We start from the raw sequence: 26,077 nt of genomic DNA on the forward strand, positions 1-26,077 counted from the left end.
GAGACAAACATCACTAATATCAGTAGATTTTTTATAAAAAGCTTATGCTGTAATATAATCTAAAGATGTCATTTCATAATTAAATTGCTCTAGGAACATATGGCTGCCAATCTATTGTCTAGTATCATTCAGTCTTTGTCTGTGGTGTTATATTGTAGCAAATAGTATACTTCTCCTCTTCAATGCCAAACTCATATATTAGAATTAAGCTCAGCCAGCCAGCACACTGCTGGAAACCTGAAGCACATTTCTTGTGAGAAAGGGTTGCAAAGGTTTAAGTCCACAATTCACTTTGTCTATTCAGTGCCACTATTCAGTTCTATTCAGTTCAGGAATTTTACAGCAAAAACAAAAGAGAATTTAAATCCAGTCACTACTGAAAGAAGCCCATCCAATTCCAATTTTCATAGAAGGCTGGAGGGTTTCTGGTCTAACACAACCTAAAACGCAGAGAATTTGAATCTGAGGACTGTGCAATGAATACCTTCCACAATAACCTGTATACAATGCTCTGCACAAACCTGGAGGTGGCTCATACTACACAAAGAGTTGCACAAACTCTTTGAGCTGAGATAAGAGACACTGACAAGAAAATTAGAAAGCAATCCACCTTCAGAGGCTAATTTTTGCCCCTTGGCCACCCCCAGTTCCCTGAGAGAAGCAGAAGTATCAAGAGCCTGCATAGTGAATTAGATGGGGAATTTTATTCAGGTAAAATTAGCTGAAACAAATAAGTAATTTCTTTTAAACCCCAACCAATTCTCTGAGCCAGTTTCATTAAGCAGCTGCACAAATTAACAGGGGAGGGCTGAGTGAAGCAGTAAGAACAGAACCACTTCATTGTTTGACAATGCCAAATTTAAGTGTACACGAGATTGTGGCTTACCTGATCCTTCTCTATAAAGCTTTTTCATTGCTTCATATGGCTGTAGTCAAATTTTTCTTAGTGTATTTAAAAATGTGTTACCTTCCAGTTTTATTTGAAAGTGGTTATTCCATCTACACATAATCATTACTTCAATTTAGCTACATGCATCATTTTGATGGGCTTTGTTACCTCAGGTGCAACTCTAAGTGAGGCACTCACTGCTTTGTTTGTACTCACCTATCAATCACCAGGCATCACAATGAAGGCTTACAACTTACTCTACGCTTTGATTAAAAAAACACAAGGCAAAACAACAGAAAAAGAAGCTCTGGTACACTATATAATACATCTCTTAATAGTGGGAACATCGCAAGTTCATTTTATTTCTAAATTTTAGTCTGCTACATCTTCACTTAACTAAAATATTTTGTGCACATAGTTTGATCTGCATGCTAACCCACAAACAAAGTCCATCAGAATGGTTAGAATATCTTATGAATGAAAGCTTTGCCTCAGAAAATACCAGTCTTTTTTTTTTTTTTTTTTCCAGATAAATATGTAGTTACATTCACATAAAGAAATTAAGATAAAAAGGGTTTCAGGCATCCATTTATTTTTAGTTCTTCTCATATACATCTTTAGCCTGGTTTCCAGAGATCTCAAGCACAATTGTAACCACAAGCTTTCAGGACTGTAAATTCATCCCAGTCACCCAAAATCAGAGCACATAGTTTTAGGCCTGATGTCTCAGTGTAATGTAATGTAAGTGGGTTGTGGCACAGGAAAGACAACTCATGTTCCTTGATTTCACCCAGCATTATCTAACATTTAAATCAGTCCTTTATTACTATGTTCACACAAGTATCTGGAATCTATGTTGACAGATAATGCTGAGACTAAGACAGAAACAAGCTAAAAATGAAAACAGTTCTACTACATAAACAATCCATAAAGATGAAATACATTACATTACCAGTCTCCGAATGCAGACCTTGAAAGATACGCCAGCTAGTAGATGGTTAAGACTTTCAGCATATTGGGCCAGACTCCAAAACCCTCAAACTAGTTGGTAATTAACAGATATCTAGGTCCTCCACATGAAAGAAGTCTATTGTTTCAATGGTGACACAAATTTTTTCATTCCTTTTCATAGCAAGTCTCTGCGCGTGTTTAAAGATTCCCTTAGGGTGATTAACAGTTTATGATGTTGGGAACTGGAATTTCTAAGTAGATTTTTTTTTTCTTTTCACTTTTAATTGCCAGAAATGTGAACATTCTTAGAACACAGGTAGAACAAAATCATTTAACAGGACCAGTGTCTTCCACAAGAACTGAATATTCCTTTTCCTTGATTAAGAAGCCAGAAAAATTAATATCCAAAATAACTTAATACTACCTAAAAACTAACATATCTAAAACAGTAACAGAACTACAAAACACAGCACGGAGGGTCTGTAAATACTGTGCAGTATTTAGTAAGAACATACCTAGAGAACACTAGTATGCATCTTCATAAATAATGTATAGCAGTCAGAGTTCTAGGATAAACTGAAGGATGCCCCACTGAACATATTTTGTAAAGAAGGAATGATTTGTACAAAACTATCACCTGTTCTCTGATTTATTATTGTCAATATATATTAGATGAATGAAAAATAACAGACTATATGTAAACCAGACTTAAACAAATCAGTGTAATGAAAGAGAACATTATCTTAAAGTTGCCTTTTGAAAGAATGAAGTATGGTTACCTACACTTATGTGTAAGGGAGTAAGTTAAATCACAAAGGATAAAAGTAGGAGTGACAGAGAAGGAGCAGGTAGAAGTATCAAACTGAAATGAAGACACTTTAAGAAGAAAAATATCAAGCAAACAAAAAGATAATCCAGTCAGAAAAGAACAAAAAGCTACAAGAGAATCATGAAAGATTTTCTGAATGCCTGTGGCTTTCACTGCCTCACTATTTTCTAACGTCTGACTGGTGTCTCTGTACCTCTCCCAAGCTTATCTGGCCAAATGAAGATATACCCAGATACCATTGTACTAAAGAAGTTAAAACCATACCTGGAGAAGAGAGCTGAAGAAACAGTTGCTTTGGAGTCAGCTTCCCACTCAAAAAACCATTTATGGTCTGCCTACATAAGCAACTATTCATCTTGATTCACTACTACTATTACTAGAACCATATGATACAAAAGCATAATTCACCAACTCAATAAATCATACCACTTAGTTAATCCTTTCACTGTCATCTTAACAAAGATGACAAACAAAAAGTTAACAAACATGTAAGCATGTGGAATGGGCTGCCGTCACCTTTAGATGCAGTTTGTCAGCCCTGGTCTAGGCTGCAGAAGCTGGTGGGCGAGTCTCAAGATGGTACTGCTGCTAGAGGAGTGCTGTAAGTGCATCACTGGCACATCTCTTCAGCACTGCTTGTGAGTTTGGGAATAACTGAGCTCACCTGCTCAGCAGTAGAAATTGCTTCCTGGTTGTAGAAAGCATATCTTACAGCTCTAGATAAAAGAGAAAACAAGGAAATTCAGTTATTTTACACAAGAGACGTGTTACAGTCTTTAAGAAATACAAACTTCCCTTTTTTTGTCAAATAATATGCATATAATATCCCTATTTCTCTTTTGTTTGACAAGTATGCAGTTATGCTTCTGATTTCTATCATTCCTAGTTCCTAATTAAAAGCTTCTAAGTGATGTTAATACTTTATACTGAGTAACACAGATAACACTAGCATTATATCTTCACTTGTAACTGACAGATATCAGGTAAAAGACCTTGTCATGACAGACTGAGCAACCTCCAGAAGCTTGCTCAGAACAAAGGGAATACCTTTCTCGGTGTTGCCTTATATGATTCCATTCAGTTATATACTATTTTTATTGGTTTCAAGTAAAATTATGGTCAGATTTCTAATAGTTGTATTTCAATGCATTATAGATGGAAAAAAAAAATCCCCAAACTTGAGCACATTTGCCGCTGATGACTATGAAAGAAAATGGAAACTATATAATCATAAAAATCATTAACTTCCTAAGCACACCAGGCAAGCAGTCATATGTGGTCATGGTGCTCAAGCAGAAATATGAATATTTAATAACATTAATTGCTTCATAGAATGGCCTGGGTTGAAAAGGACCACAGTGATTATCTTGTCTCAACCCCCTGCTATGTGCAGGGTCACCAACCACCAGACCAGGCTGCCCAGAGCCACATCCAGCCTGGCCTTGAGTGCCTCCAGGGATGGGGCATCCACAATGGACGGCTATGTGGGTGGCTGTCCTGTGTCCACATAGCTGATTAATGTTTATCACAGTTTCAAAATACGCATGCAAACAGTAGAGGGTGTTTAGGAGAATCTTATTTCAGGAAGTAGAGCTTTATAAGAAAATCTCCTTTTAAAATAACTTGTCGTTAACACAATCATTATAACATTTGGCTCCATATTCTTTGCATTTGATATATTCCTCATACAGCTTGTGGCACCACAGGCGCTTTGTAACATTCAGCAGTCACTTGCATGTGCATGTATATAAATAATTCTTTAAAATAAAATTACTTAGTCTGCAATCATCAGTTCTAGTATTCGAGAAGGAAGGAAACTCCGTACTCAAAACAAACTGCTACAGGAAAGGAATCTCTCTTTTTAAAATGTGAACAGAAAAAGAAGCCACTGCTGAAACCGCAGCCTGTTCCCTTCCACGTGCACAGCACTTAAGCCAATCTCTCAGCCTTTTATTCGAGTAGGTTGATTTTAGCCTGAGAAATCACCTTGTATTGCCACAACACTAAAGCTCATTTAGCATTTTTGCTGAAAACCTTGAGGGCAATGTAAACGCCTGTACTGATGTGCTCCGAATCAAAACAGCAGCAGTCGTTTTGCAGGATACAGCAGCAAGAGCAAACAACAGCAACCAGCAGTGGTGCTGAGTAACTCGGACACTTATTGAGTCTTTAAACTTATTACCTTAGCTGGAAGCAAAAGGCTAAAAATCCCCTTAAAGCTTGTTTTTGTTTTTGCCGCTTCCCCGCAGGTGCCCAACTATGGAAGGACCCTCTCACAACCCACACCACGAGAGGCACTACACCCCCGATCACCTCAGACCAGACTAGGCTCAACACAGAGCTTTGACACAGCCCTTTTCCCCTCACCCCCATTGCCAAGATGGCGGGACTGCAGGGAGACAGCGACGCCCCCAGCACGCCCGGCCCCATACTCGCCCCACCCACCCAAGATGGCGGACGCACCACTTTCCTCTCGGCTCTGCCCTCCGGCCCCCTCTTCCCTTTCCCGCGCGTTCCCATTGGCCAGCGCCGCGCGCACGTGACCCCAGCCGCAACCAATAGCAACAAAGACACCCGCGGCACCTGCCGCGAGCGGCCCGCCTCCTCCGCGCAGCTATTCGCTCGGGCGACCCGGCCCCTCCTTACGCACGCGCAGAAGGTGAACCGCAAGGTAACGACGTGAACTCAGCGCATGCGCACAGCGGGTGCTTGGCGCCCCCCGGCGGGCGGTGGCGGGGCAGCGGCTGGCTGAGGCAGCCCTGGCTGAAGTAACGCGGGCTCGACCCCACGCGTCATCTTCGCCCCATGTCGGCCCCGCGCGGGTGCGGGCGCTGGCGGGCCGTTCGCGGCCTGGCCTGGATGCCCTTGTCCGGCCGGGGCCGGACGGCAACGCCTGAGTGCGTCTCCCCGGCCTGAGCAGGGACCCGCGACATGGAGGGGAACCGAAGTAAGCTCAGCGGTATGAACGCGTGCTTTGAGCGGTCGCTAAGCAGATCCCGTGGGAAAGCGTACCGCAGAACTCGTGAGAGCTCCTGAGGAGCTCGGCTTTTTTTCTCCTCGCTCGCTCGAACGAATGAAATTTCCGTGCCAAAGTCGAGGAGGAGCACGTGGGAATGCCGATGTAACTGGGGCGTTTGTTTGATGCTGTGTCGTTGGTGGTCGTGGCCAGAAATCTGGTTCTGCCGTGCAGATGAGAAACGCTTTCCTTTAGCGTTCATTGAGGCTGCTGTGAAACAGATCCAGTGCATTTCTGACCTAAAAAACCCCAACCTTTGGGCTTTTCCCTGTGTTTAGCTTAATTGCAGGACAGCTGCGTTAGTTCAGAAGGGCTAACAGGAGCAGGGATTGCTCATCTGAGCACAGCAGTCTTATGTTTTAATGATGGTAATCTGTGTATGCTTGGAAAAAAAAAAAAAAAGCCTTCTTTCACTTCAGTGTTCTTCTGCTCTGTCTTGTGTAGCTTTGACAGCAGGAGGAGCGTTTCTCTTGCAATGTTCTCACTGATACCTTCTGTCGATAACCACCAACATACCTTGTGCTGACAACAGTTTTTATTTCTCATCTGAACTCGTTCTTGTCCATTCTGCCCCTTGCAGTGCTGCGTGGCTGTCCCAAAGAGAAGAACCGTCCCATTTCCAGGAAAGAGGCAGCTGAAGGTAGTGTGATTCAGACCTATGGAGGGAATGGGGAATGTGGTGTCTGTCTGATGCTGCTTGGAATATGGAAATGGTAACTGGATGGCAACAGTTCCAGCTTATATTGTGTATAGAGTATGTGTCAGCACTATGGGTTTTTCACAGGAAACATCCTTCTTTCTAGGGAACTCTGGCTTAGCCTGCTTGTTTTCTTGCTCCACCTTCATTCTCTTGCACAGTACTGAAAGATATATGATCACAAAGATAGAGGGAAAAGAAAATCCCCCAGAAGCAATAGCCTCAGCCAGCTGTAGAAGTACTGCCACCAGGTGCCAGTCCATGCTCTGAATCATCAACTGGTTGAGACTGTTTTGAAGGCTGAGGAACTGAACGCATTCTGTGTCTGTTCATTCCACATCCTCCTGGGTGAGATTAACAAGAGCAGCTTTAACGCTGAAGAGGAGATGAATGATGTGAACATCTGTTTCTTTGAAATTAAAATTATGCTATGAATTTCACAGCTCTAGCTGCCGGAGTTTAAGAGCACTCAAGCATGAGAAGTGGGAGAAAGCCTTTTAAGTTGAGAGACTGCAGGACAGGCAGTAGTGATGTGGTCTGTTTGCTTTTGGCCTGTGCAAGGTTAGAACTGACCCAGAAATGAAAGACTGTTCTGTCACCATCATCTGAACTGGACCTTCCACTACTGTTAACCATATATTGAAATTACATCAAAGTGTCTGAAAGCAGGTAACAAATAATGGCAACAGTTTTGATCTGCCACAGTGGAATTTTTTAATGATTTTTCTGAATACGTATTTTTTAAAAAGGGATATTGCATATGCTTGTTTCCCAGTATTTTAAATTTGTGATACTGTTAGGCACAGCAAGAGGGTAGGAATGGCCCAGAGCACAAGTTGTCTCGTTGACAGTGTGCTGTTCCAAGAGACTTTGTGATATATATATACTTGCTATTCCTGTGAATACAAAAGCTTGTTAAATGTAGTTGAGCTAGTGCCAGATCAGTAATATTACAAGAAGTACTTTCCATATTGCCTGCTTATTTTTAATAGTAAGTTTTTAACTGCTGATGACATAAACATCTTGTGGTGTAGTGGTGAAGGATTGTTACAATCGATGCAGGTGTTACCCTTTTGAGAGTAGTGGTAGGCTCTGTACTGACATAGCATTACTTGGCTTCTGTTGTACTGTGCAATAAAGTCATTCTTTGCTAAGGAAAATAAAAACAACAACTTTTTGCAAGCCTTGCAGTAGTGCTGCATCTTGTGACTGCTTTGGTGTCATTGTGGCACATTTGGCAGCCATAACTTGCTGTCTGAAAATAGATTATAAACCTTGTGTGGTGACAGTGAACTGTAGCTGTTGAAGTGGAGTGGGGGAAAAAGATTTACTAATTAACTGCCTAACAATTGAAGATGGAATTGTTAACCAAAATAGAGGACATGTTCCCTTTTCTAGCATGATCTGGTGACACAATGAGCTATATTTTCTTTTTGAAGTCCTTGCCAAAGATGTGTTGCTAGTATTTTAACTGTTTCCATTGACAGGCTTAGTACCTCAAATATGTATTCCTGGAAGAGAGGAGATGTGATAAACCATGTTCTGATCATGGTTTAAAAAAAAAAACAAACTTAAAAATCTTCAAAAAAAAAATGTTCTTTTAAATATTTGTAATGGAGAAAGGAGGCATTCAAGGCCAGGCTGGATGTGGCTCTGGGCAGCCTGGTTGGCAACCCTGCACGTAGCAGGGGGGTTGAAACTAGATGATCATTGTAGTCCTTTTCAATCCAGGGCATTCTATGATGTAAGAGGCATATTAGTTGTTGCAGTTAATATACTTGGTGAGCAAAATTTATCAAACTGCTTTTATCTGACAGTGTGTTCAATGTTTTATCTCTAGAATGTTTACCAAAATACTGATGGGGCAGGATGGTAACTAAGGAAGGTTTTGGTTGTAAAATATTCACAAATGCCTTTTCTGTGGTAATATGTTCAATTCTTTCCATTGAAAACATTCTCCTTTGTCATTTCTGAGTTTTAGTGATGATTAGGTGCCTACCTGTGCAACCTGGTCTAGGGAGCCTGCTTTGGCATGGAGATTGGACTAGCTGATCTCTAGAGGTTCCTTCCAGTCCCTACAGTTCTGTGATTCTGTGATTAATTTATAGTGAGACTTCATTAATATTTAGAGAGAGGCTTCCAGAATACCCTTTGTTGATGTACTTGAAAAATTATTTGAAGAAGCATGAAATGGTTTGGGTTGGAAGGGACCTTTAAGATCATCTAGTCCCAACCCCCTGCTATAAGCAGAGACACCTCCCTCTAGACCAGGTTGTTCAAAGCCCCATCCAGCCTGGCTTTGAATGCTTCCAGGGAGGGGGGCATCCACAGGCTCTCTGGGCAACTTGTTCCAGTGTCTCACCACACTCACAATAATGAATTTCTTCTTAATATTTAGTCTGAATCTACCCAGTTTGGGTTTAAAGCCATTTCCACGTGTCCTGTCATGACAGGCCCTTATAAAAAGTCCCTCCCTGGCTCTCCTGTAGGCCCCCTACAGGTGCTGGAAGGCCATTATAAGGTCCCCGCAGAGCCTTCTCCAGCTCTCTCAGTCTATCCTCATAAGGGGAGGTGCTCCAGCCCTCCCTCATCATCTTTGTGGTTTTCTGGACCTGCAGCTCAAAGCCAGAGAAGCTTCATGGACCATCAGAAGTCACCCCAGTTCATCATTACATTGTTTCACTTTCATGCTTAGAAAGTAGACTTACAAAAGTTTAAGCCTACAATAAGAAAAACCTGTCTTGCCTGATCTTTCAGAAGTAGTAGGCCCCTGCTTCCCACTAATGTGAGTGGGAGCCTTTGAAAAGCCTGTTAAGAGCTGCTCATGTTTTTAGATTTCTTGGAAGCTGTGCAGACTTGTAAATGGCAATTTGTATTTCAGGTGATTTGAAGGCATTTTGGACACAACTGGAAAGTAGAAGAGTGGATCTCATATTTGAGCAGGTGCAAGAAGTGCTGCTGCTGCTAAAGGAAAAGATCAAGAATGGAACTGCCACAAATCAAGGTTTGAAATCCTTGTAATGATTCAGCAGGACTGTGAATGAGCTACAGTCTTATTTCATATTGAAGAAACCATTGTAACATTAGCAGAAAAATTTAACAGCAGCTTGTTATAAGAATGTCCCTGATTTTCATGGAACTAAATGTTCTTTATCTACATCAAAATCAGAAGATAAAGCTAGAGCAGTACAGAGGTTTGGGTTTTAATTTTAGTAGTGTTCTAATTTATAAAAATATTTATTATTATTAAATCATTCCTGTAAATCTAATCTGTATATCTCACTGCTTCTGTGCAAGAAAACGTGCAATTGTTTAAGATGCTTTTAAACTGATACAGCTACACACTCTGCATTACAGTGCTTGTTTTATATTGGTACTGCATTTTTTTGGGAGGTTAACTTGAGCTATTTAATCTTGATGTTATGACAAAATGTTACAGAATAGCAGAGCTAAAGGTTGAATTTGAATCTCCAGGTATTGGCGTGAATCTATGCCATACTTAAATTTGTATTTTCCTATGTGTTGTTTTGTTCCAAACTAAAATACTAATGTGAATTTTACTGACATTTGTCTACCAACTTGTGATATTTATTGCATAGGGCAACAGGTTGAGACAGCTAGTCACCTCTTTGTGTTCTTACTATCTGAAGACCACAGCCAGCAATTCAGGAGTAGCATTAATTTGCTCTGACAAGATCCTGTCCTTAGCCAGAAGATGGTCAGTCTGGTGACAGAAGCAAAGAAAGAATCTTGCACTGATCTGCGTTTATACAAATTGCTGCCTCTGAAAACTACTGGACTGGTGTTTAAAAGCATTCCAGCAGCTTTCTGAAAAAGGATGTGCTGTTCAGTTACTGATGTGAGCTGTGGCTGTGTTGCTACTCCTAGGTGTGTCTGTTCAGGACTGTAGCAGAAAGTTAATTGCAGTTTCTGTGTTGCAGTGCTCTATATTAGCACAGTGAGGAAACAAAAGTGTCTAGAGCATAGCTTTCTTTTTCCTTCTAGCAGTCACTACTGTCATTGTCCCTATTACTACATTGCACTTCATATTTGGTTTTGTTTTGTTTTTATATAGAATGTTGGCAGGCTTGGACACTGGTAAACGAAGCTGATCTGGGTGATCTTTTAACGTTGACAGATGGTATGTGCATCTTAATTGCATTTATTTGCTATGTAGCTTTAATTAGTCTCGCCAGAAGTTTGTTTCCTTATGTTGAAATCAATAAAGTAGATTTCAGGAGCTTGTTAGCAGTGCAAGAAAAAAGTGATCATTTCCTCAGTTACTGAACTGCAGATGTTCATCTGGGCTTGTACTTCTGTGGTGTGTGTGTGTGTGGCTTGGACCAAGTGAAGCTGGAGCTTGCAATAAGAAACACTGATAAACCTGAGCTAAAACCAAAGTTGGCTTGTACAGTATTCCCCTCATGGCAATACCCTGCCAGCATTTTACCTCAAATAATGAAGAAAAACCCATATATGTTTCCTCTATGTTACCTCTGTAGTTTGAAAGCTTCATGGGAGACTTTAATACTCAAGTCACATGATGGCTGGTGAAAAAGCATAGATGTTTGCAGTGTGTTTCTATCTCAGATATGTCCATGCACACTTACATTTTCCTCCTCTGGGGAGAGGGAATGGCAGGGGGAGGGAGGATGGAGAGAAGTAGCAGAGAGAGAAGAGTGTGTGTGAGTTTCTCACCTATGTACCTTAATGCAAACCCATCACTTCTGTATAAGTACAAAAAAATTTATTTCTAGGAGGGTGCTTGTTAGCATGCTTTGTTATCTGTGGTTCTTAGCAATGCATTACCTTTTTTAGTGTTTTTGCAGTTATCTCTTTAATAACTAAATTCAATTATAGATTATTGAAATGTGGACCACTGAGGTTTTGCTTGTGTATTTTTTCAGTAAATGATGTTCTTGATGGAGAGGATACACAGGAATCCAAACCTAAATCACAGCATCCTGTTACAGATGACAACAGTGGAAATTCTGTAGATGGTTCACATAGGTCAGTATTTATTTAATACTTCCAGAATGGCAAAGGTCATTATTGTACCAAAGCTCATTTATTGTATCTTTACTGAATTTGAGAGTTTTTAATCTCTCCGTATTATTTATATATTCATTGATTTAAAATCAACTTTGAGTCCTGACAATTTTCAAAGTATTTATTTTTTAAATTGACCCATATGGAAAACCTGAGGTTTTAAGTAGACTTATCTAATACACCATGTGAAAACCTTGCAGGATAGAACATCTGTTTTGTTCTGAATGAAGATCCATGATTATTAGCAGGATTACCAGGCTGGAACTTGAAAGTTTTAAGTTCAGTTCTCAAGCTTTCACAGACTGTGAAGATTGTTATTAGGCACACGACTTCATTTTCATAATTAGCCTTGGGAGCTGATTTGGAAGATAGAAGGAAAGATATGGTTCCTTTTTTGTTGCTGTCACTTGTACAGTGCCATTCCAAACATGTCTGCATGTGGTGTCAGAGATGTTAGGTAATGCAGACAGTCATTCAGTAAAATCCTTGGCTGCCTTCAAGCTTTCCTACACTAATAATGCTGAACCACTAGAAGACTGGTTGGCTTACTGATCATCTGAGATGCTGTTCTTTTCTGTCTCTTTTTTTTTCGTTCTCTCATTCCTATTAGCAAAAAGGAGAAGATTGAAAAATCAGATTCAGGGAGTGAGGAAGCATCGAGTGAAATTCAACATGTACCTCTAAATTGCCGGTATCGGATCCACAAGTGCTCCAGTGCATGTCTCTCCAACAGAGCAGTAAGCTCCTACAAGGGTGAAAATCCTCTCAAGATACCAATACTGTTTCACTTTCAGAGACGCCATGCGAAAGCAGACTGCCTTTCAAAATCACTGGATGTGCATTATAAAGCTCCCTGTGGCAGAAGTCTGAGAAGTTTTCAAGATGTTCAGAATTATTTGTTTGAGACAAAATGTGATTTCTTATTTATTGATCACTTCTCTTTCAACACATACGTCCTGTTGGGCAGGAACACTGTAAATCCAGAACCCCTTGTGTTTGATGTTGATATTAGCAATGGAGCTGAATCTGTGCCTATTTCCTTCTGTAATGACATTGACCGTGCCAGGTTACCTTATTTTAAATACCGGAGGGCATCATGGCCTCGTGGATATTATCTCAACAATTTGTCCAGCATGTTTCTTGATTCATGTGACTGCACGGATGGCTGCATTGATAGGTAAGTAGAAGAATCTAATCCCAGACAAACTGTGCATAACGTGTCAGTGTGGTGTTGGAGGTGTGAAGGTGCACAATACCAAGCAGTGCCAAATGAAGGAACAACTCTCCATAGATATCTGCAGTGGCTGTCTTGTGCCACGGTGTTGACTGAAACCACTGTGTCTTTTTTTTTCTCCAGAACATGGGTGCTCCTACCTACCCAGCCTCTGTTATAGGGAAGGAAGCAATCAAGATGTGGATTACGATGTTCCTTTACCTTTCTCCTCAGACATGCAATGCTTCTCCTTTAAGCGGAGGAGGAAAGCACATCTCATGGTTTTAGGAAAGGAGTGGGGAAGGGAGAGAGTTGTGGTAGCAGATGGCAGCTCATTTTTCTGGCAGGCAGGGAAGATTTCTGAGTGATAACTTCTGCTGCAGATCCTTCTGCAGGATGATATCCCTCAGGGCTGGGATTTGACAGCCTAGAGAGGTCAGGTAGTTTGGGTCATAGATTAAATAGGGCAGAAGAAGAAATCTCCTTTTACAATCTCTACATTCCATCCTTTTCTTTCCTCAACAAATGCTGTGAAACATTGAGGTCACACAAGAAATTTACATTCTGGACTGTTCCAAATGGTGTTGCTCATTGTTGTTGAACTTCTAAACCCTTCTAACTCTGGACTGTGTTTAACTCTGTGAGAAATTGCCACAGTTAATGTATGTAAGTTCAGTTTTCTGCTCACCTGTGGTGTATTTGTCTGGTCTTTGCCTGCAGGTATTAATCTTGGATTGAATATATTTTGTATAATTGATAGCTAAAGGACACGTTCATACTGCTGTGCAGTACAACTGCCTATGATCATGTGTGCAGCTTGAAATAGAATAAGATTCAGTAACTCAAATTATTTAGTTTTAGCTGGACAGCAGAGAACAGCGAGCACATAGCATGCTCCTTCTGTGTGCTGAACCTCACCAAGACCTGAGATGCTTTCAATGTGTAGTTCCAGAGGTTGATATTTGGCTAATTGCAGTGAGTCTTTAGAGCAGTCATGACTTAAAGATGGTGAGGATCAGCATTACAGCTGGAGTTCTTCAATTGGTAGAGTGGAATTACTCAATTCTCAAGGCCTGGAGTGGGAGGAAAGTGATGAAGTAGTGGCTAACAGACTGGGATGCTGTGCCAGAACAGGTGATTTTCTTTCCTTCCTTCAGTCCATTTGACAGTGTCCTGTTGGTAATGATTTCTGTCACACGTCAACTTTTTGTGTGTGCCTTTGCAGAGGCTGGCAGAATGGAGAACAGGGGGGGACATGATTTTTGTAAGCACGCATAACCAGGCAAGAGACAAAGAGGAGGATGGGGTACCTGAAATGACCTTTTGGAGCAAAGGTGGAAAAAATTATCAAATAGTGCATTTGTGTTTGTATATAGTCAAATACATTTTAAATTATATAGATGTGAGTTTGATTTACTCTGCTCCAAACACATTCTGATTTTTATACAATGGTTTACCTTTATTTTCTAGGTCTAAGTGTGCATGTCTGCAGCTAACTGCAAGAGGCTGCCGTAAAGTTTCTCTGTCTCCTAATACTAAAACGTCTCGTGGATACAGTTACAAAAGACTGGAAGGGCCTGTTCCTAGTGGGTAATAAAGACAGAGCTATTTTGTGTACTCTTTACAACTGTATTGTCTTTGAATTACTGAAACCTTGATTTTTTTTATTTTTCAGTTTTACTAATTGATAAGAATGATTTTTGCAGAAATAATTAATGTGTCTTGAATAAGAGAGATGAAAAAATACTTTTGTGCTGCAGATACTACAGTTTTCACATCTTAGTTCAAGGCCCAAGAAGAGTAACACAGTATTACCTGGTTTAGAAGCTCAGGACTTACCTGGCCCTTGTACTTGATCATTCATGCAATCAATGGGAAGGAAACCTACCTACAAGGAAAGGAAACCTATTGCAAGATCTATTGCAAGACCATCACAGCCAGTATCAGTCTAAGAACACACAAACAAATGTAAAAAAGCACAGGTCTGAATTCTTTTAGTGTCACTTGGTTAAATCCTAAACTCCTGATAGCTGCAGTGAGGTCTTGACAGACAGGTTGTCTTTGCTAAAGTTTCTTTCAATAGAATCAGCTGCCTCTTTAAGATTTCTGCATGTCTGACTTTCTTCTGTGAAATAAAAAGGTAGCTTCTATTTTTTGTCATCTTACACAAAAATCTGGCTGACAAACTCTTAAAATTGTTGAGTCAACAGTCAAAAATGTCATGAGTTTTGGAGCACTGCTGTGCAATCAGTTTTAGCCAGTCTCTTTATCTTTTCAGCCTTGTTTGTACTCAGGAGTGAAATTAATACTAGCAACTTTACTTTCCTGTGTTTTATTTTGCTTCATCTTGACAGAATTTATGAGTGTAGTGTGTCGTGCAGATGTGACAAGATGATGTGTCAAAACAGAGTTGTACAGCATGGCATTCAAGTTCGATTGCAAGTGTTCAACACAGAGAAGAAGGGTTGGGGCGTCCGCTGCCTGGATGATATCGACAAGGGGACGTTTGTTTGTACTTACTCAGGTAACAGAAGATGACCTGTGGAAGATTTATAGCATAACTTTTACCTCCCCTGTGTCCGATGCCATGGAATTTCTTTGAGAAGCAAGCAGGGAAACTTGAAGTTGGAGAAGAAGTGAGGCTGTATGACCTGAACTTGCAGATGATCAAACAGACAGAAAAACCTTGAAGGATTCTGCAGTGTGATGGTGCTATCTGGAACAAAGCCTGTCACACATCCATTTTCCCTCACAAGTCTCTGCATCTTGTGCAAAGGGTAGTTTTCCTTCAGTATAGGTGCATTCGTCTTTTGTTTTCCCAAATAATTCTCTTGCCTTTAATACAAGTTTGAGCTAGGATACTGTGTATGACCCAGCTTAGTAAAGTAAGCACTAATTAATTTCTTTACTCCTTCTTCCAGGCAGGTTAATGAGCAGAGCTGAAGTTCAAGAGCTGGGAGGTGCTGATCAAGACTTGAAAGAGGAGAGTGCTGTGAATGACAGAGGGCAAAGCTTTTTTTCCAAAAGAAGAAAACTTGATTCTAGCTGTTCAGACTCTGAGATTGAACTCGTGCAGACTGGCAAAGATGATATGCTTGAGCAGCAGGAACAGCAGGAACCTTCTGCTAATGAAAATGAATCAGCTCTGTAAGTTTACCAAACACAAAACGTAATATTCTGATATTCTAAACATACAGTAGAATTGAATGTTGTTTGCTGAGAGGTGTTTCTTTTCTTTTTCAACCTTTTAACTCCTGGTTGTTGGTTTTAGTGGGTTTTAGTTATTCCTCTATACTAATTTTCCTCACAGCATGCATTCCTTGGCATTTGCTAGAAATCCCACTTGTCTCCTGAGTGTCTTGACCTCTTCAGGGCATGAATAATTATGCTAACTTGAAAAGAGAGAAGCAATTAAAAACATACTTGATGATACTAGAGGATTTGATAATAAATTAGCCACCAACTCTACTATTCTTTGCTTCCATCTCTAAACCTTTTCTTCTTTGTCCCTTAACCCACTCTGCTAGGACTTTTAACATTGCCAGTTAGGAGTCTGACACTGCCTTGCTTTTGCAGATGTTGTTGCAATAGACAGAAATTGTTATCTTGATTAGATCTCATAGCCTATCAGGATTCCTGAAATAAAACTACTGCAAAAAAATAATGTGACTTCATCAGTAGCATACTGTAGTCTTTTTCAGAAGGACACCAGGAGCTTGTTTTTTTCAATTTTCTGCCTTGCTTTGCTTACACTTTCTTTGTAATACCTGTAAGTAATTGCAAATACTTGTTTTGTGGGGAAAGGCTATTGCAGATCTTTGAGAAGCACAATGACATCACAGACAGAAACTTTTAAAAAATACCTGCCAGTATATTCTCACGTTTTGGTATCTTGGAAACCTACCAAATTAATAATTTTGTGAATTACAGAATTATCAGCTGTTCACTTGATGGTTCTTCCCCTATAAATTGTAGGGAAGAATATTTTTATATTTGTGATTACTGTACAGCTACCTTCAATCTCATTAATTTCCCTTTCTGAGAATAAAAATGTTTCACGTGAGAGATGTATGAAAATTGAACAGAGAGAGAGAATTTGTTATTCCAACTCTTAAAAAATAAGAAATCTTTAAAGATTTTTAGAATAGAACTCTTTTTACCATTATCAGTAGCCCAAAGAAATACCATCCTTTTTTTTCATGGAAAGAAAAACATATAAATGTTTTAGGTTGAATTTTTTACTTACAAAGACCTGTTACTTATTGCTAGATGTTACACAGATACTCAGATTAGGTTTAGGCTGGTATTTTCTAATGCACTCTAAACATAAATGTGACTTTTGATGTTTTAGAGATATATACAAAATACTGCTTCCCATCCTTCTTCACACTTTCACATCAGAAGGTTGAGGTTCTTCTGTGTGAGAGCATTTTCTATATCTCCTGTATATTGACTGTCTCACCTTCTATTCTTTCTCCCCATAACACTTGTTTTGCTTTCCTGTTTGAAGCTATGGTGTCAAAACTATTGAAAGCAATAGCAGCAAAAAGGCAGAACTGTGTAGGTACTCTATGTTGAAGTGATATAATAATCAAACAACGACAAATTTGGTTCTCAGGAGCAGTGAAGAAGGATGTAAAAGCAATTGCTGGTCTCTCAAAAAAAATGATAGTGTTTTATTCAAATGCTGTTGAGAACTTAACCTAATTCTTCCATTCTTAAAGGCAATTTGAGGTGAAAGTAGGACTACAGGCTATGATCTGTTCTTCATGAGCTAGAGACTCTTAAAGAAACGTGTGTTGTGAGAGTTATTTATGTGTCTGTCTTTTGCAATTTCCCTTTGAACTTCCTGTACAGAATTCATGCAAGGAATTTGAATGCTGCAGCTGTGAGAAGGCTTGGAACTAGAATAGCTGTTGTGGATAATCACCAGCTGAAAATGGTAATGTTAATAAGTGGTTTTTTCACTATGCTGAATATGTATGTTAATTTTGACCTTCTAATCTCAAACACGTTTAAAAAATCCTAACGAACTTTCTTCATGAAATTATGTGGGGAAATGGCTGTAAACTGGAAGAGGGTAGATTTAGACTGGATATTAAGAAGAAATTCCTTAGTGTGAGTGTGGTGAGACACTGGAACAGGTTGCCCAGAGAGCCTGTGGATGCCTCCTCCCTGGAAGCATTTGAAGCCAGGCTGGATGGGGCTTTGAACAACCTGGTCTAGAGGGAGGTGTCCCTGCCTATAGCAGGGGGTTGGAACAAAATGGTCTTAAAGGTCCCTTCCAACCCAAACCATTCTATGATTCTGTGTCACACTGTGAGCTGAGCTGGAAGTTGTATCCTGTCCCTTCTCCATTGTCAGCTGTTCAACTTCTTGCTGAGAATGGCACTAGTTACTTTCACAGCCTTCCTTTCCAACCTCACCCTTTGCATACACTCCAGTTATGAGTCTCAATAAAGGATTCTTCCCCCTCCACCTCCTTTATTAACTAATTGCAACATTAGGGAGTCAGAATGATAATATTTTTGTGACACCTCCCTAGAAAATGATACAGCAGGGAGAGAAGAAAATCATCGAGCAGTAACTTCATGCAGTGGCACAGTGAAGAGAATCTTACCTGCCCCAAGTGCAAAATGTTACCTGTAAATGTGTGCAAAAGGAGGAGACTGGTGTAAACTTATTCTACAGGTTTCACTGCACATCATATTTTCATGCAAACATTTGGCAGTTTGGTTTACTCTGGTGCTTCCGTAACTGGTTTCTTTTATTTTATTAAAACCATTTTTTTATTAAAACCATGTACAAAGTATATTTGGGCTTTGGTTAAACTTAACACAAAAACATTTAGACTAGTGAAATGTTTGGGTCTTAAGCACTTATATTAATATTATATTGAGTGGTGAGCTTCTTCCAGGTTGTTCCAAAGAATAATTTGAAATTAAGGTACGTGTTGCGTTGCAGTAAATGTTTGGACCTTTGGAACTCAGTGTTACAGTAGGTTTGAAACTTAAACCCTGGAGTCTTAAAATCTATTTGCTATCCTTTGTTGACTCAGAGTTGCATACAGCAAAACTACATCACAGCCTTTTCATTACTTTTTTTGTTTTATTTAAAGGAGGTTGATACTCTGGTGCACAGTGCCAGCTCAGATGAAGATAATATTTCTCAGTCTCAGCATTCAAGCAAAACAGAACTGACCAGTGGAACAAACAAAGAAAAAGAAAGTAAGTTTGCAGAGTTAGAAATACTGTACTCTTAGTATACTTGTGTCCCATCAGCATGTGATAGACTTAAAATGTAAACAGCAGTCTTCGTGTTTGTTGCAGGCCTGTTCTCAGGATAGAATAATGATGCCATGGAGTGCTTGGGCTGCTCTAGCAGCTCAGCAGTACAAAAGTTATTGCTGCCTTGCATATCACAGTGCATTGACTAACACAGGACACTATTTTGCCTGCAAAGTTGACCTTGGGACACATTAAACAGCTCATAAAATTGTTTCTCAACTACAGGGCAGCTGTGGGAAATTCTGTTTCAAAATGTACACAAAATAGAGTTGTGTTATACCCACTATGTGTAGCTGTCAACAAAAAAAGGATACATGGGGAATTGCAGGGTTGAGAGCATTCAGCTTTGGGAAACAATGTGAAACTGATATTATTTGCACATGCATCTCACTTCTGTCTTCATTTCAGTTTGTGATTCTCTCAGAAAATAAAGGAGAGAATGAGGAAGAAATGCTTTGTGGAAGAAATTGTTTTGGAGTGGGATTTGAGAAGAAGGGAGGGAGTGGGTCACTCATGGGAGACATAAGCAAATGCCTCAGGCACTGCAGCAGGAGGTGTAGTGATCTGCAGCACGAGTGGTGAAAGGTGTCCGAAAGGATAATTATGACTTTGCAAATGGTAAGGAAACCATGTGCACTTTGGAGGACAAAGAAAGATGGATGTAGAAGAGTTTGGGGCCAAACAAAGGCTTTGGCTTCTGCTTTAAAACTAATGTTGAAAAATAACTTGGACATCAATTGACAGGATCCATCCAGAAGCAGAAGGAAAAAGATCTGGTGGAAGTTGGACAGACGGAGCCTGGTGAAATGGGCAGTGCAGAATGCAGAAGGAAGAGTCTGTCTCTGAAGGGTGTTGCTTGTGGCAGATCAGATGTGCTGAATGATAAATACGTTGTAAAGCCATCCACAAAGGTTCCACAAAAAGCTAACTGCAAAGAGGAAGCTCACAGACAGTCAAAACAAGGCATATTTTGTATGGATGCAGACGGTGACAGGACGCTTCTGAAGAATGCTAATGATGAAAATATCTATATACTAGATGCCACAAAAGAAGGAAACGTGGGTCGTTTTCTTAATGTAAGTAAAAACTTGCACGTGTTCTTTTACTTGCCTTAGCTTAAATGAGTAATGTGTTTTCATGAGCCAGAAAGCTTTTTCAAAAGTCTGTTCTATCATAACCCATATCTATGGTTGGGTGTGTGTGAAGGCAGTGTGGTGCTCCCTGCACTCTGAAGTGACAGGACAGCAGATTGGCTCATGCCAGCTGTGAGGGCTTACATAAGATGCAAGGTTACAGAGTGAAATATTCCCAAGTAATGAGTGACACTTGTTTCCTGAATTTTAGAATATCATTTTGGGAGCGTGAAGTATCTACAGATCAAATTGTGCATTGTACTGAACCACAACCCTTCTCCCAGCTTCACTTTTTATTCCCAAACCATTATAAATTCTGGCTTATGCTGGTTTAAAGTAAGTGCTGTGATATTGTAGGAAATTCTCAAATATAATTGAGCTGTAGAAAAAAGTGATCTGTCATACTGTGAGATACCTGGTAAGTCCCTCACCTTTGACTTACCAAGAGATAGCAATGATTTCCAAAGAACCTCCAACTAAGATGAATGCTTCATACACGCCACCTGTATGCACTCAGCAAGTAACTTATTTCTCTCTGTTGGCATGGATGTGTGTCTTACTGCAAAATCCTTGCATATATTTAAGTGTTACCTACTTGCAGAGGTAGTATGGGAGTAAGAGTAGTAGTGCATCTTGCTGAAACCTTCCTTTTTCATCCATGACCATGCATGTGTCCCTATTGCTTACTCCAAGAGATGCATGTCATCTACTGATAATTTGTGCTGCATTGTAAATCAAAGATGATTTCTCAGCATAAATTCATGGAGAACAGCTTGATAAAAAGGCTTTGATTTTTCCTAAGAAAGGGTACTTTCGTAGAGTATGATACATTAGAGACATGGCTAAACAAAACCAGTGGCAGTGGCATTAAGTAACAGTTGGCTGGAATAAGGGAGGAAGGAACTACTTGTAGCAGTGACATACCTGACACAAAAGAGAATCTTTAGTGGAGGACCGGGTGTTTCACTGTTTCTAATTCATGTATTTTGTTTCACAGCACAGCTGCTGCCCCAACCTCTTTGCACAGAGTGTGTTTGTAGAGACTCACAACAGAAGTTTCCCATGGGTTGCTTTCTTCACAAACAGGTGAAGTTTTCAGAATCTGAATGTTTATTCAAGGCATTAGGGAAGAAAATAATGCTTAATTATTAAGGAAAAGTTATGCTAAGGGTGCAGCTATTTACCAAATGAAACCATAAAACTAACTGCTTATGAGTGGCTTCTCATTGTGCACTGAAGACTGAAGTAAAAAATCTGCTTGTCACTAAAAGTTTTTTATTTAGTTTGCACTGAAATGTGATGTGGAGTAGCTTGGTTTTGATGCTAGTTATCATTGAACCTATTATTTCCACTGAAGAGTAGGAAATAATTAACTCACCATGATCATTTTAAAAGCCGTGGTTGATTGGTCTTAGTGTTGTGTGTCTCAAAGAGTGGCCAGCAGAGCTGTGTCCTTTAGGGCAGAGTTGGAGCCTACAGAATCTTACATTTGATACATTTTCTCTGTGGGCACACCAAGCTGACTCCAAACCTCTTCACAGCTGCCAAGATTAGCAAGGTTCTGCGTAGTCAGACTTGTCTTGGGAATGTGGCAATAGGGTTCTCAAGTAGAAACTTCCTCTGAAAGCAAAAGATGTGGTTATCTCCTACCAGATGTCAAGAAGGGGAGATGCAGATTGCAGGTGCCAGTGAGACAAAAGAAGGCCACGGCCAAACCCAGGAAGGAAAATATGAGCTATAGGAAGTAAGTTAGCTGATGAGTGTGACAATGGGGTGCTGGGAGAGAATTTACAATGCAGAAGAAAGGATTTATTTTAGACAAACCCTCTGAGGTACACAAATACTCTGTGGAGCCTTGCAGCCATAGGCCCAGCCCTTGATCTTCTGCTCTTACATGCTGTGGATTGCTTTGTGGGGGATTATGAGAACTCTGAAGACAATAGTTTGAAACAAGATTTTATTTTAGCTGGAATCTTTCTTGTTCAGGTAGTCAATAAATAGTTGTGTAGTGGGGATTGAGGCCAAAGGGCAGAGGCAGTAGTGGTCAGCAGAAGGCAGTTAAAGGGGATTGTTGAAGAAATGTTTCCCTGTCTTGTCCCGTTGTTTTGTCAGGCACTCCTTTGCAACTTTTCTACATTAAGGACTGCATTTGAATCATTGAACTTAATTTTATATATTCTGTAAACTTACCCAGCCACGATTTAAATTATTTGATATTTCTGGCTTCCAGAACATCCTAAGGCAAAAAGTCTCATATTACAATTATGCTCTGCTTGAAAAGTCCTCATTTGCTTTTATTTTCAGCCTGCTGCCTGATAACTCACTGGGTATCCCTTATGTTACCCTGTGAGAAATATCACAGAATTAATCTTCTTTACAGTACAAGTATTTTATTGTATTTTCCCTTGGTTGTACCTCAGCGTCTTAGTCTCTATTTAATTTGGCATTCATTTTGAACAATCAATTTCCTGCATAAGAAATTACTTCTCTTTCACATACTTGTCACAGTGGCTCTTGAGGATCTTGTGTTTAACTTTGAGTCCTGAGCTTTGTGCACGTGTGCAGTGCAGTTGCACTAAAAGGTTGCTTGTTAGACCGAAGATGGTAACCTTCATCACCACTGCACCTAGGGAGCTGTTTGAACCGCAGTGATGTGCTGTGCATAGTAAAAACAACAAAACTGCCCGTGCTCTCATTAAGATGTATTCATGTATCTGTTTTTTTCCTTTTTCTTCGGTTTATTTTTTTTTTCCCAAAAATTTGCCTGGAATTTAGAATGGGTTGTTTAGACCCTGACTCTTATCAGGCTGCTTGACAAAACCTTTATTGCTAGGTACAGGTATTTGCACTCCTCATAGCTCTAGTAGGGGAGTCAGCATTCCTTATATCTCTTGGTGCCACTTGTTATATCTCTTGGTTCAATCTGAGCATGCTGCCTGTGCAATGCTTTTGTCTCCATTTGGATTTTGCTTGTGAGTTGTTGGTGACAAATTGTAAGCACATTACTGTGTCACTTAATACAAATAAATTGACCAGATGTTTTATTTCTTAGACATGTGAAAGCTGGAACTGAACTCACGTGGGATTATGGATATGAAGCTGGAAGTATGCCAGAGACAGAGATTTCCTGTTGGTGCGGGGTTCAGAAATGCAGAAAGAAAACCTTATAGAGCAAGCTTTTCCAATGTCAGCACCTCATGTACATAGAGATTTATATGCTGTAAGGGACTGGACACTGAGCAGTGCAGTTAAATCTGTGGTGCTAATTGAACTAAAATGCCTTTTATCTGATAATTTTTTTAATTTACATTTAAATGTCATTTTTATAGTTTACATGGATAAAGCTGGTTGTAATACAGACAGGCATCAAACTTTTACTAGATGATATTTGCTGTGCTCCTAAGCTTTCCCCCCTCCTCCTCCCCCACATCCCTTCCCCGCTTCATTTACAAGCTGGAAGAAATCATGCTTTTCTGCAGTTTGCAACAGAAATATGATGGATGCACAGCAGTGGTTGGCTGATGTTCTTGGTTGTTGGTAATTACATCTCTTTCCATGCTTATGACAGAAATTGCCCAGAGAGGTGATGGATGCCCCATTCCTGGAAGACATTCAAGATCAGGCTGGATGCATCTCTGAGCACCTGATGGAGCTGTAGGTGTCCCTGTTCATTGCAGGAGAGTTGAACCAGATGGCCTTTGGGTGTCCCTTCCCACTCAAACGATTCTGTGATTCTGTGAAATCCTTCAAAATCCACTGTGCCTCATTTCAGTGCTATGTTGTACAGTATGTCATATGTGAGACACAGAAATCCTTGCTGTGTGGTTTGTTGGTAGGAAAGAAACGGTCTATGTTTGATGATACTGTGTGCAGATTCAGGAGGAGGCTATAAAATTGGTAGATCATAGAATCATTTGACTTGGAAAAGATCTTCAAGATCATCAGTTCCAACTGTCAGTCTAACCTCCTGTGTCCTGTGTCTAAACCATGTCCCTAAATGCCATGTCCATGACAACGCCAGGCATGGAGACTCCACCACTTCTCTGGGCAGTGCATTTCATGGCTTAACTACCCCGTCCATGAAGAAATTCTTCCAAATCTCCAATCTAAACCTCCCTTGGCGCAACTTGAAGCCATTTCCTCGTGTCCCATCACTTGACACCTGAGAAAAGAGGCCAGCACTCTTCTCTTTGCAACCTCCTTTGAAGTAGCTGAAGGGAGCAGTGAGGTCCCCCCTCAGTGTCCTCTTCTCCAGGTTGCACAACTGCAATTACTTCAGCCATTCCTCAAAGTTTTCTAGACTTTTAACAAGCTTCATTGCTTTCCTCTGTACACACTCGAGCAATTCTCCATCCTTTCAGTGAGAGGCCCAAAACCAAACGTTGTGCTTGAACTATGGTCTCACTGATGTATACAAGAAGCAGCCCTAGATAGTAACGTGACCCCCCAAGATGGTAGATTTTTTGTTATTACATGATTTTTAGCAGTATTTTCCATGAGTTGATTTCATGTGGGTCAAGTATGGATTGCATAAGTGACAAGTGCAGTATTGACTCTGCTTCTCTCACCTGCTGCACGAGCTCTGTTGGATTGAAACGTGTGTGTTACGTGGTACATGAATCATAGAATGGCTTGGGTTAGAAGGGCCCTCAAGGATCATGAAGCTCCAACTCCCCTGCCACATGCAGGGCCACCAACCTCCCCATTTAATACTAGACCAGGCTGCCCAGGGCCCCATCCTGGGCCTTGAACACCTCCAGGGACGGGACATCCACAACCTGGGCAGCCTGTTCCAGCACCTCACCACTCTCTCTGTAAAGAACTTCCCCCTGACATTCAACCTAAATCTTCCCTCCCTCAATTTAAGACCATTTCTCCTTGTCCTGCTGTTATCTACCCTTTCAAAGAGTTGACTCCCCTCCTGTTTGTAGGCTCCCTTTATGTAGCAGAAGGCTGCAGTGAGGTCACCCTTTCTCTTCAGAGTGAACAAGCCCAGCTCCCTCAGCCTCTATGAACTTGTGCCATTTGGCAAATAAAATGCAGTGATTGCTGCTGATAATATTTCAGCATGTCTGTATGTGTGTGTGCCTGTGAAGGGACATGTTTTTTGTTATTAAGCAGATATGCAAGTTTTCTTCTTTAATAATTAAGTTTGGCCTTGTGTTTCCTTGTAAAATAACTTATTAAATGAACTTATTCACTGCAGAAGAAATATCCAGAATACTTGTGCAGTGCTGACAAATGTTTTAATTTTCACTGTCTCGAGAAGCTCACAAAAAATAATTTGCAATGTGTTTTTTCCTATGGATTTGACTGCTTATTTAAATGAGTTAAATGTGTTTTCAAGGTGTGAATCAGCTTACATGTACTATGTTTCAAACCATAAGAGCATTGAAAATGAGACATAAATTATGGAAAGCTCAAGTCATGGCAAATAATTGTATGCATTTTGATACGTTGGCTGAACACAGTCCTGTGAGTATCAAAAAATAGGCAGCCACTCTTTCTGTGGCTGTCAAGCAGGGATTTCAGGCCTACATCTACATTACAAACTGCAAGAGAAGCAGGAGCCAGCTCTTGGCCCTAAGGCCCGGAGGCGAGAGGACTGGCTTGTGTCCATACAGCGTAGGATTTGCCTTCCTTTAGCTGGATTTGATGAAGTTCTGCGTAACTGGACAAATGTAGTGCCTGCGCCCCTATGCTGTTGCTTTTTGGGTTTGCTTTGGATACTTCAAACTTCAAATTTGGGATTGTGCTGCTATGCTGTGAAAGATTTACAGCCTGCTGGTAAGTCAGGTAAGCTGGTAAAGCCTTTAAACAAGCGAGGACGTAGAAAACACCTTTATGTCTCCAAGCTCACCTTGAATGTGGAAAAACAGATGGAAATGTCATTAAAAATCAAGGTGAAAAAAAGAAGTGTGTTTTATCACTCTTAATTTTCTTTTCTGGCTCGGTAGTAGGAATTACAGTGCTGGGCTGGTGAGCAAAAGCTGTTCCTTGCTGCAGAAAATAC

The 26,077-nt window shown here is 40.3% G+C and overlaps 2 protein-coding genes across 7 annotated transcripts in view; one reads left to right on the forward strand and one right to left on the reverse strand.

Annotated features, from left to right (window-relative positions):
* The window catches only part of CAB39L (calcium binding protein 39 like), a 63,474-nt gene extending 58,298 nt beyond the window's left edge, over positions 1 to 5,176 (reverse strand). The window contains exons 1-2 of one of the 4 annotated variants that reach the window (XM_090131939.1): positions 5,133 to 5,176; positions 3,334 to 3,385 (exon numbers count right to left, since the gene is read on the reverse strand). The gene's annotated coding sequence lies outside the window, so the exon portion shown is untranslated. The other 3 variants (XM_090131932.1, XM_090131917.1, XM_090131925.1) reach the window with 3 other exon arrangements.
* Positions 5,177 to 5,391: 215 nt separating this feature from the next.
* SETDB2 (SET domain bifurcated histone lysine methyltransferase 2) lies at positions 5,392 to 25,958 on the forward strand. 3 transcript variants are annotated; one of them, XM_090131968.1, is made up of 14 exons: positions 5,392 to 5,628; positions 6,266 to 6,325; positions 9,264 to 9,386; positions 10,458 to 10,523; positions 11,290 to 11,392; positions 12,042 to 12,608; positions 14,115 to 14,234; positions 14,999 to 15,168; positions 15,566 to 15,791; positions 17,502 to 17,586; positions 18,763 to 18,871; positions 19,676 to 20,007; positions 21,062 to 21,150; positions 23,117 to 25,958. In XM_090131968.1, exons 1-14 carry the CDS (start codon positions 5,601 to 5,603, stop codon positions 23,232 to 23,234), a joined length of 2,196 nt encoding a protein of 731 aa, XP_089988094.1. In that variant the 5' UTR covers positions 5,392 to 5,600; the 3' UTR covers positions 23,235 to 25,958. The 3 variants fall into 3 exon arrangements, with proteins under 3 accessions (XP_089988094.1, XP_031471474.2, XP_089988101.1); XM_031615614.2 differs by having other exon boundaries at positions 5,392 to 5,616; XM_090131975.1 differs by lacking the exon at positions 23,117 to 25,958 and adding an exon at positions 21,718 to 23,099.
* The last annotated feature ends 119 nt before the right edge of the window (positions 25,959 to 26,077 follow it).

Source organism: Phasianus colchicus, chromosome 1 (genome assembly GCF_987193195.1).
Source record: "Phasianus colchicus chromosome 1, bPhaCol1.hap1.1, whole genome shotgun sequence".
Classification (NCBI taxonomy): domain Eukaryota; kingdom Metazoa; phylum Chordata; class Aves; order Galliformes; family Phasianidae; genus Phasianus; species Phasianus colchicus.

What these genes read in the sequence shown, in the direction of transcription:
- SETDB2 (XM_090131968.1), top strand. Translation starts at nt 5,601, where the DNA reads ATGGAGGGGAACCGAAGTAAGCTCAGCG. An exon ending in AATGAAAATGAATCAGCTCT is followed by an intron (nt 15,792 to 17,501) that starts GTAAGTTTACCA and finishes CTTCCTGTACAG; the next exon opens with AATTCATGCAAGGAATTTGA. An exon ending in ACGTGGGTCGTTTTCTTAAT is followed by an intron (nt 20,008 to 21,061) that starts GTAAGTAAAAAC and finishes TTTGTTTCACAG; the next exon opens with CACAGCTGCTGCCCCAACCT.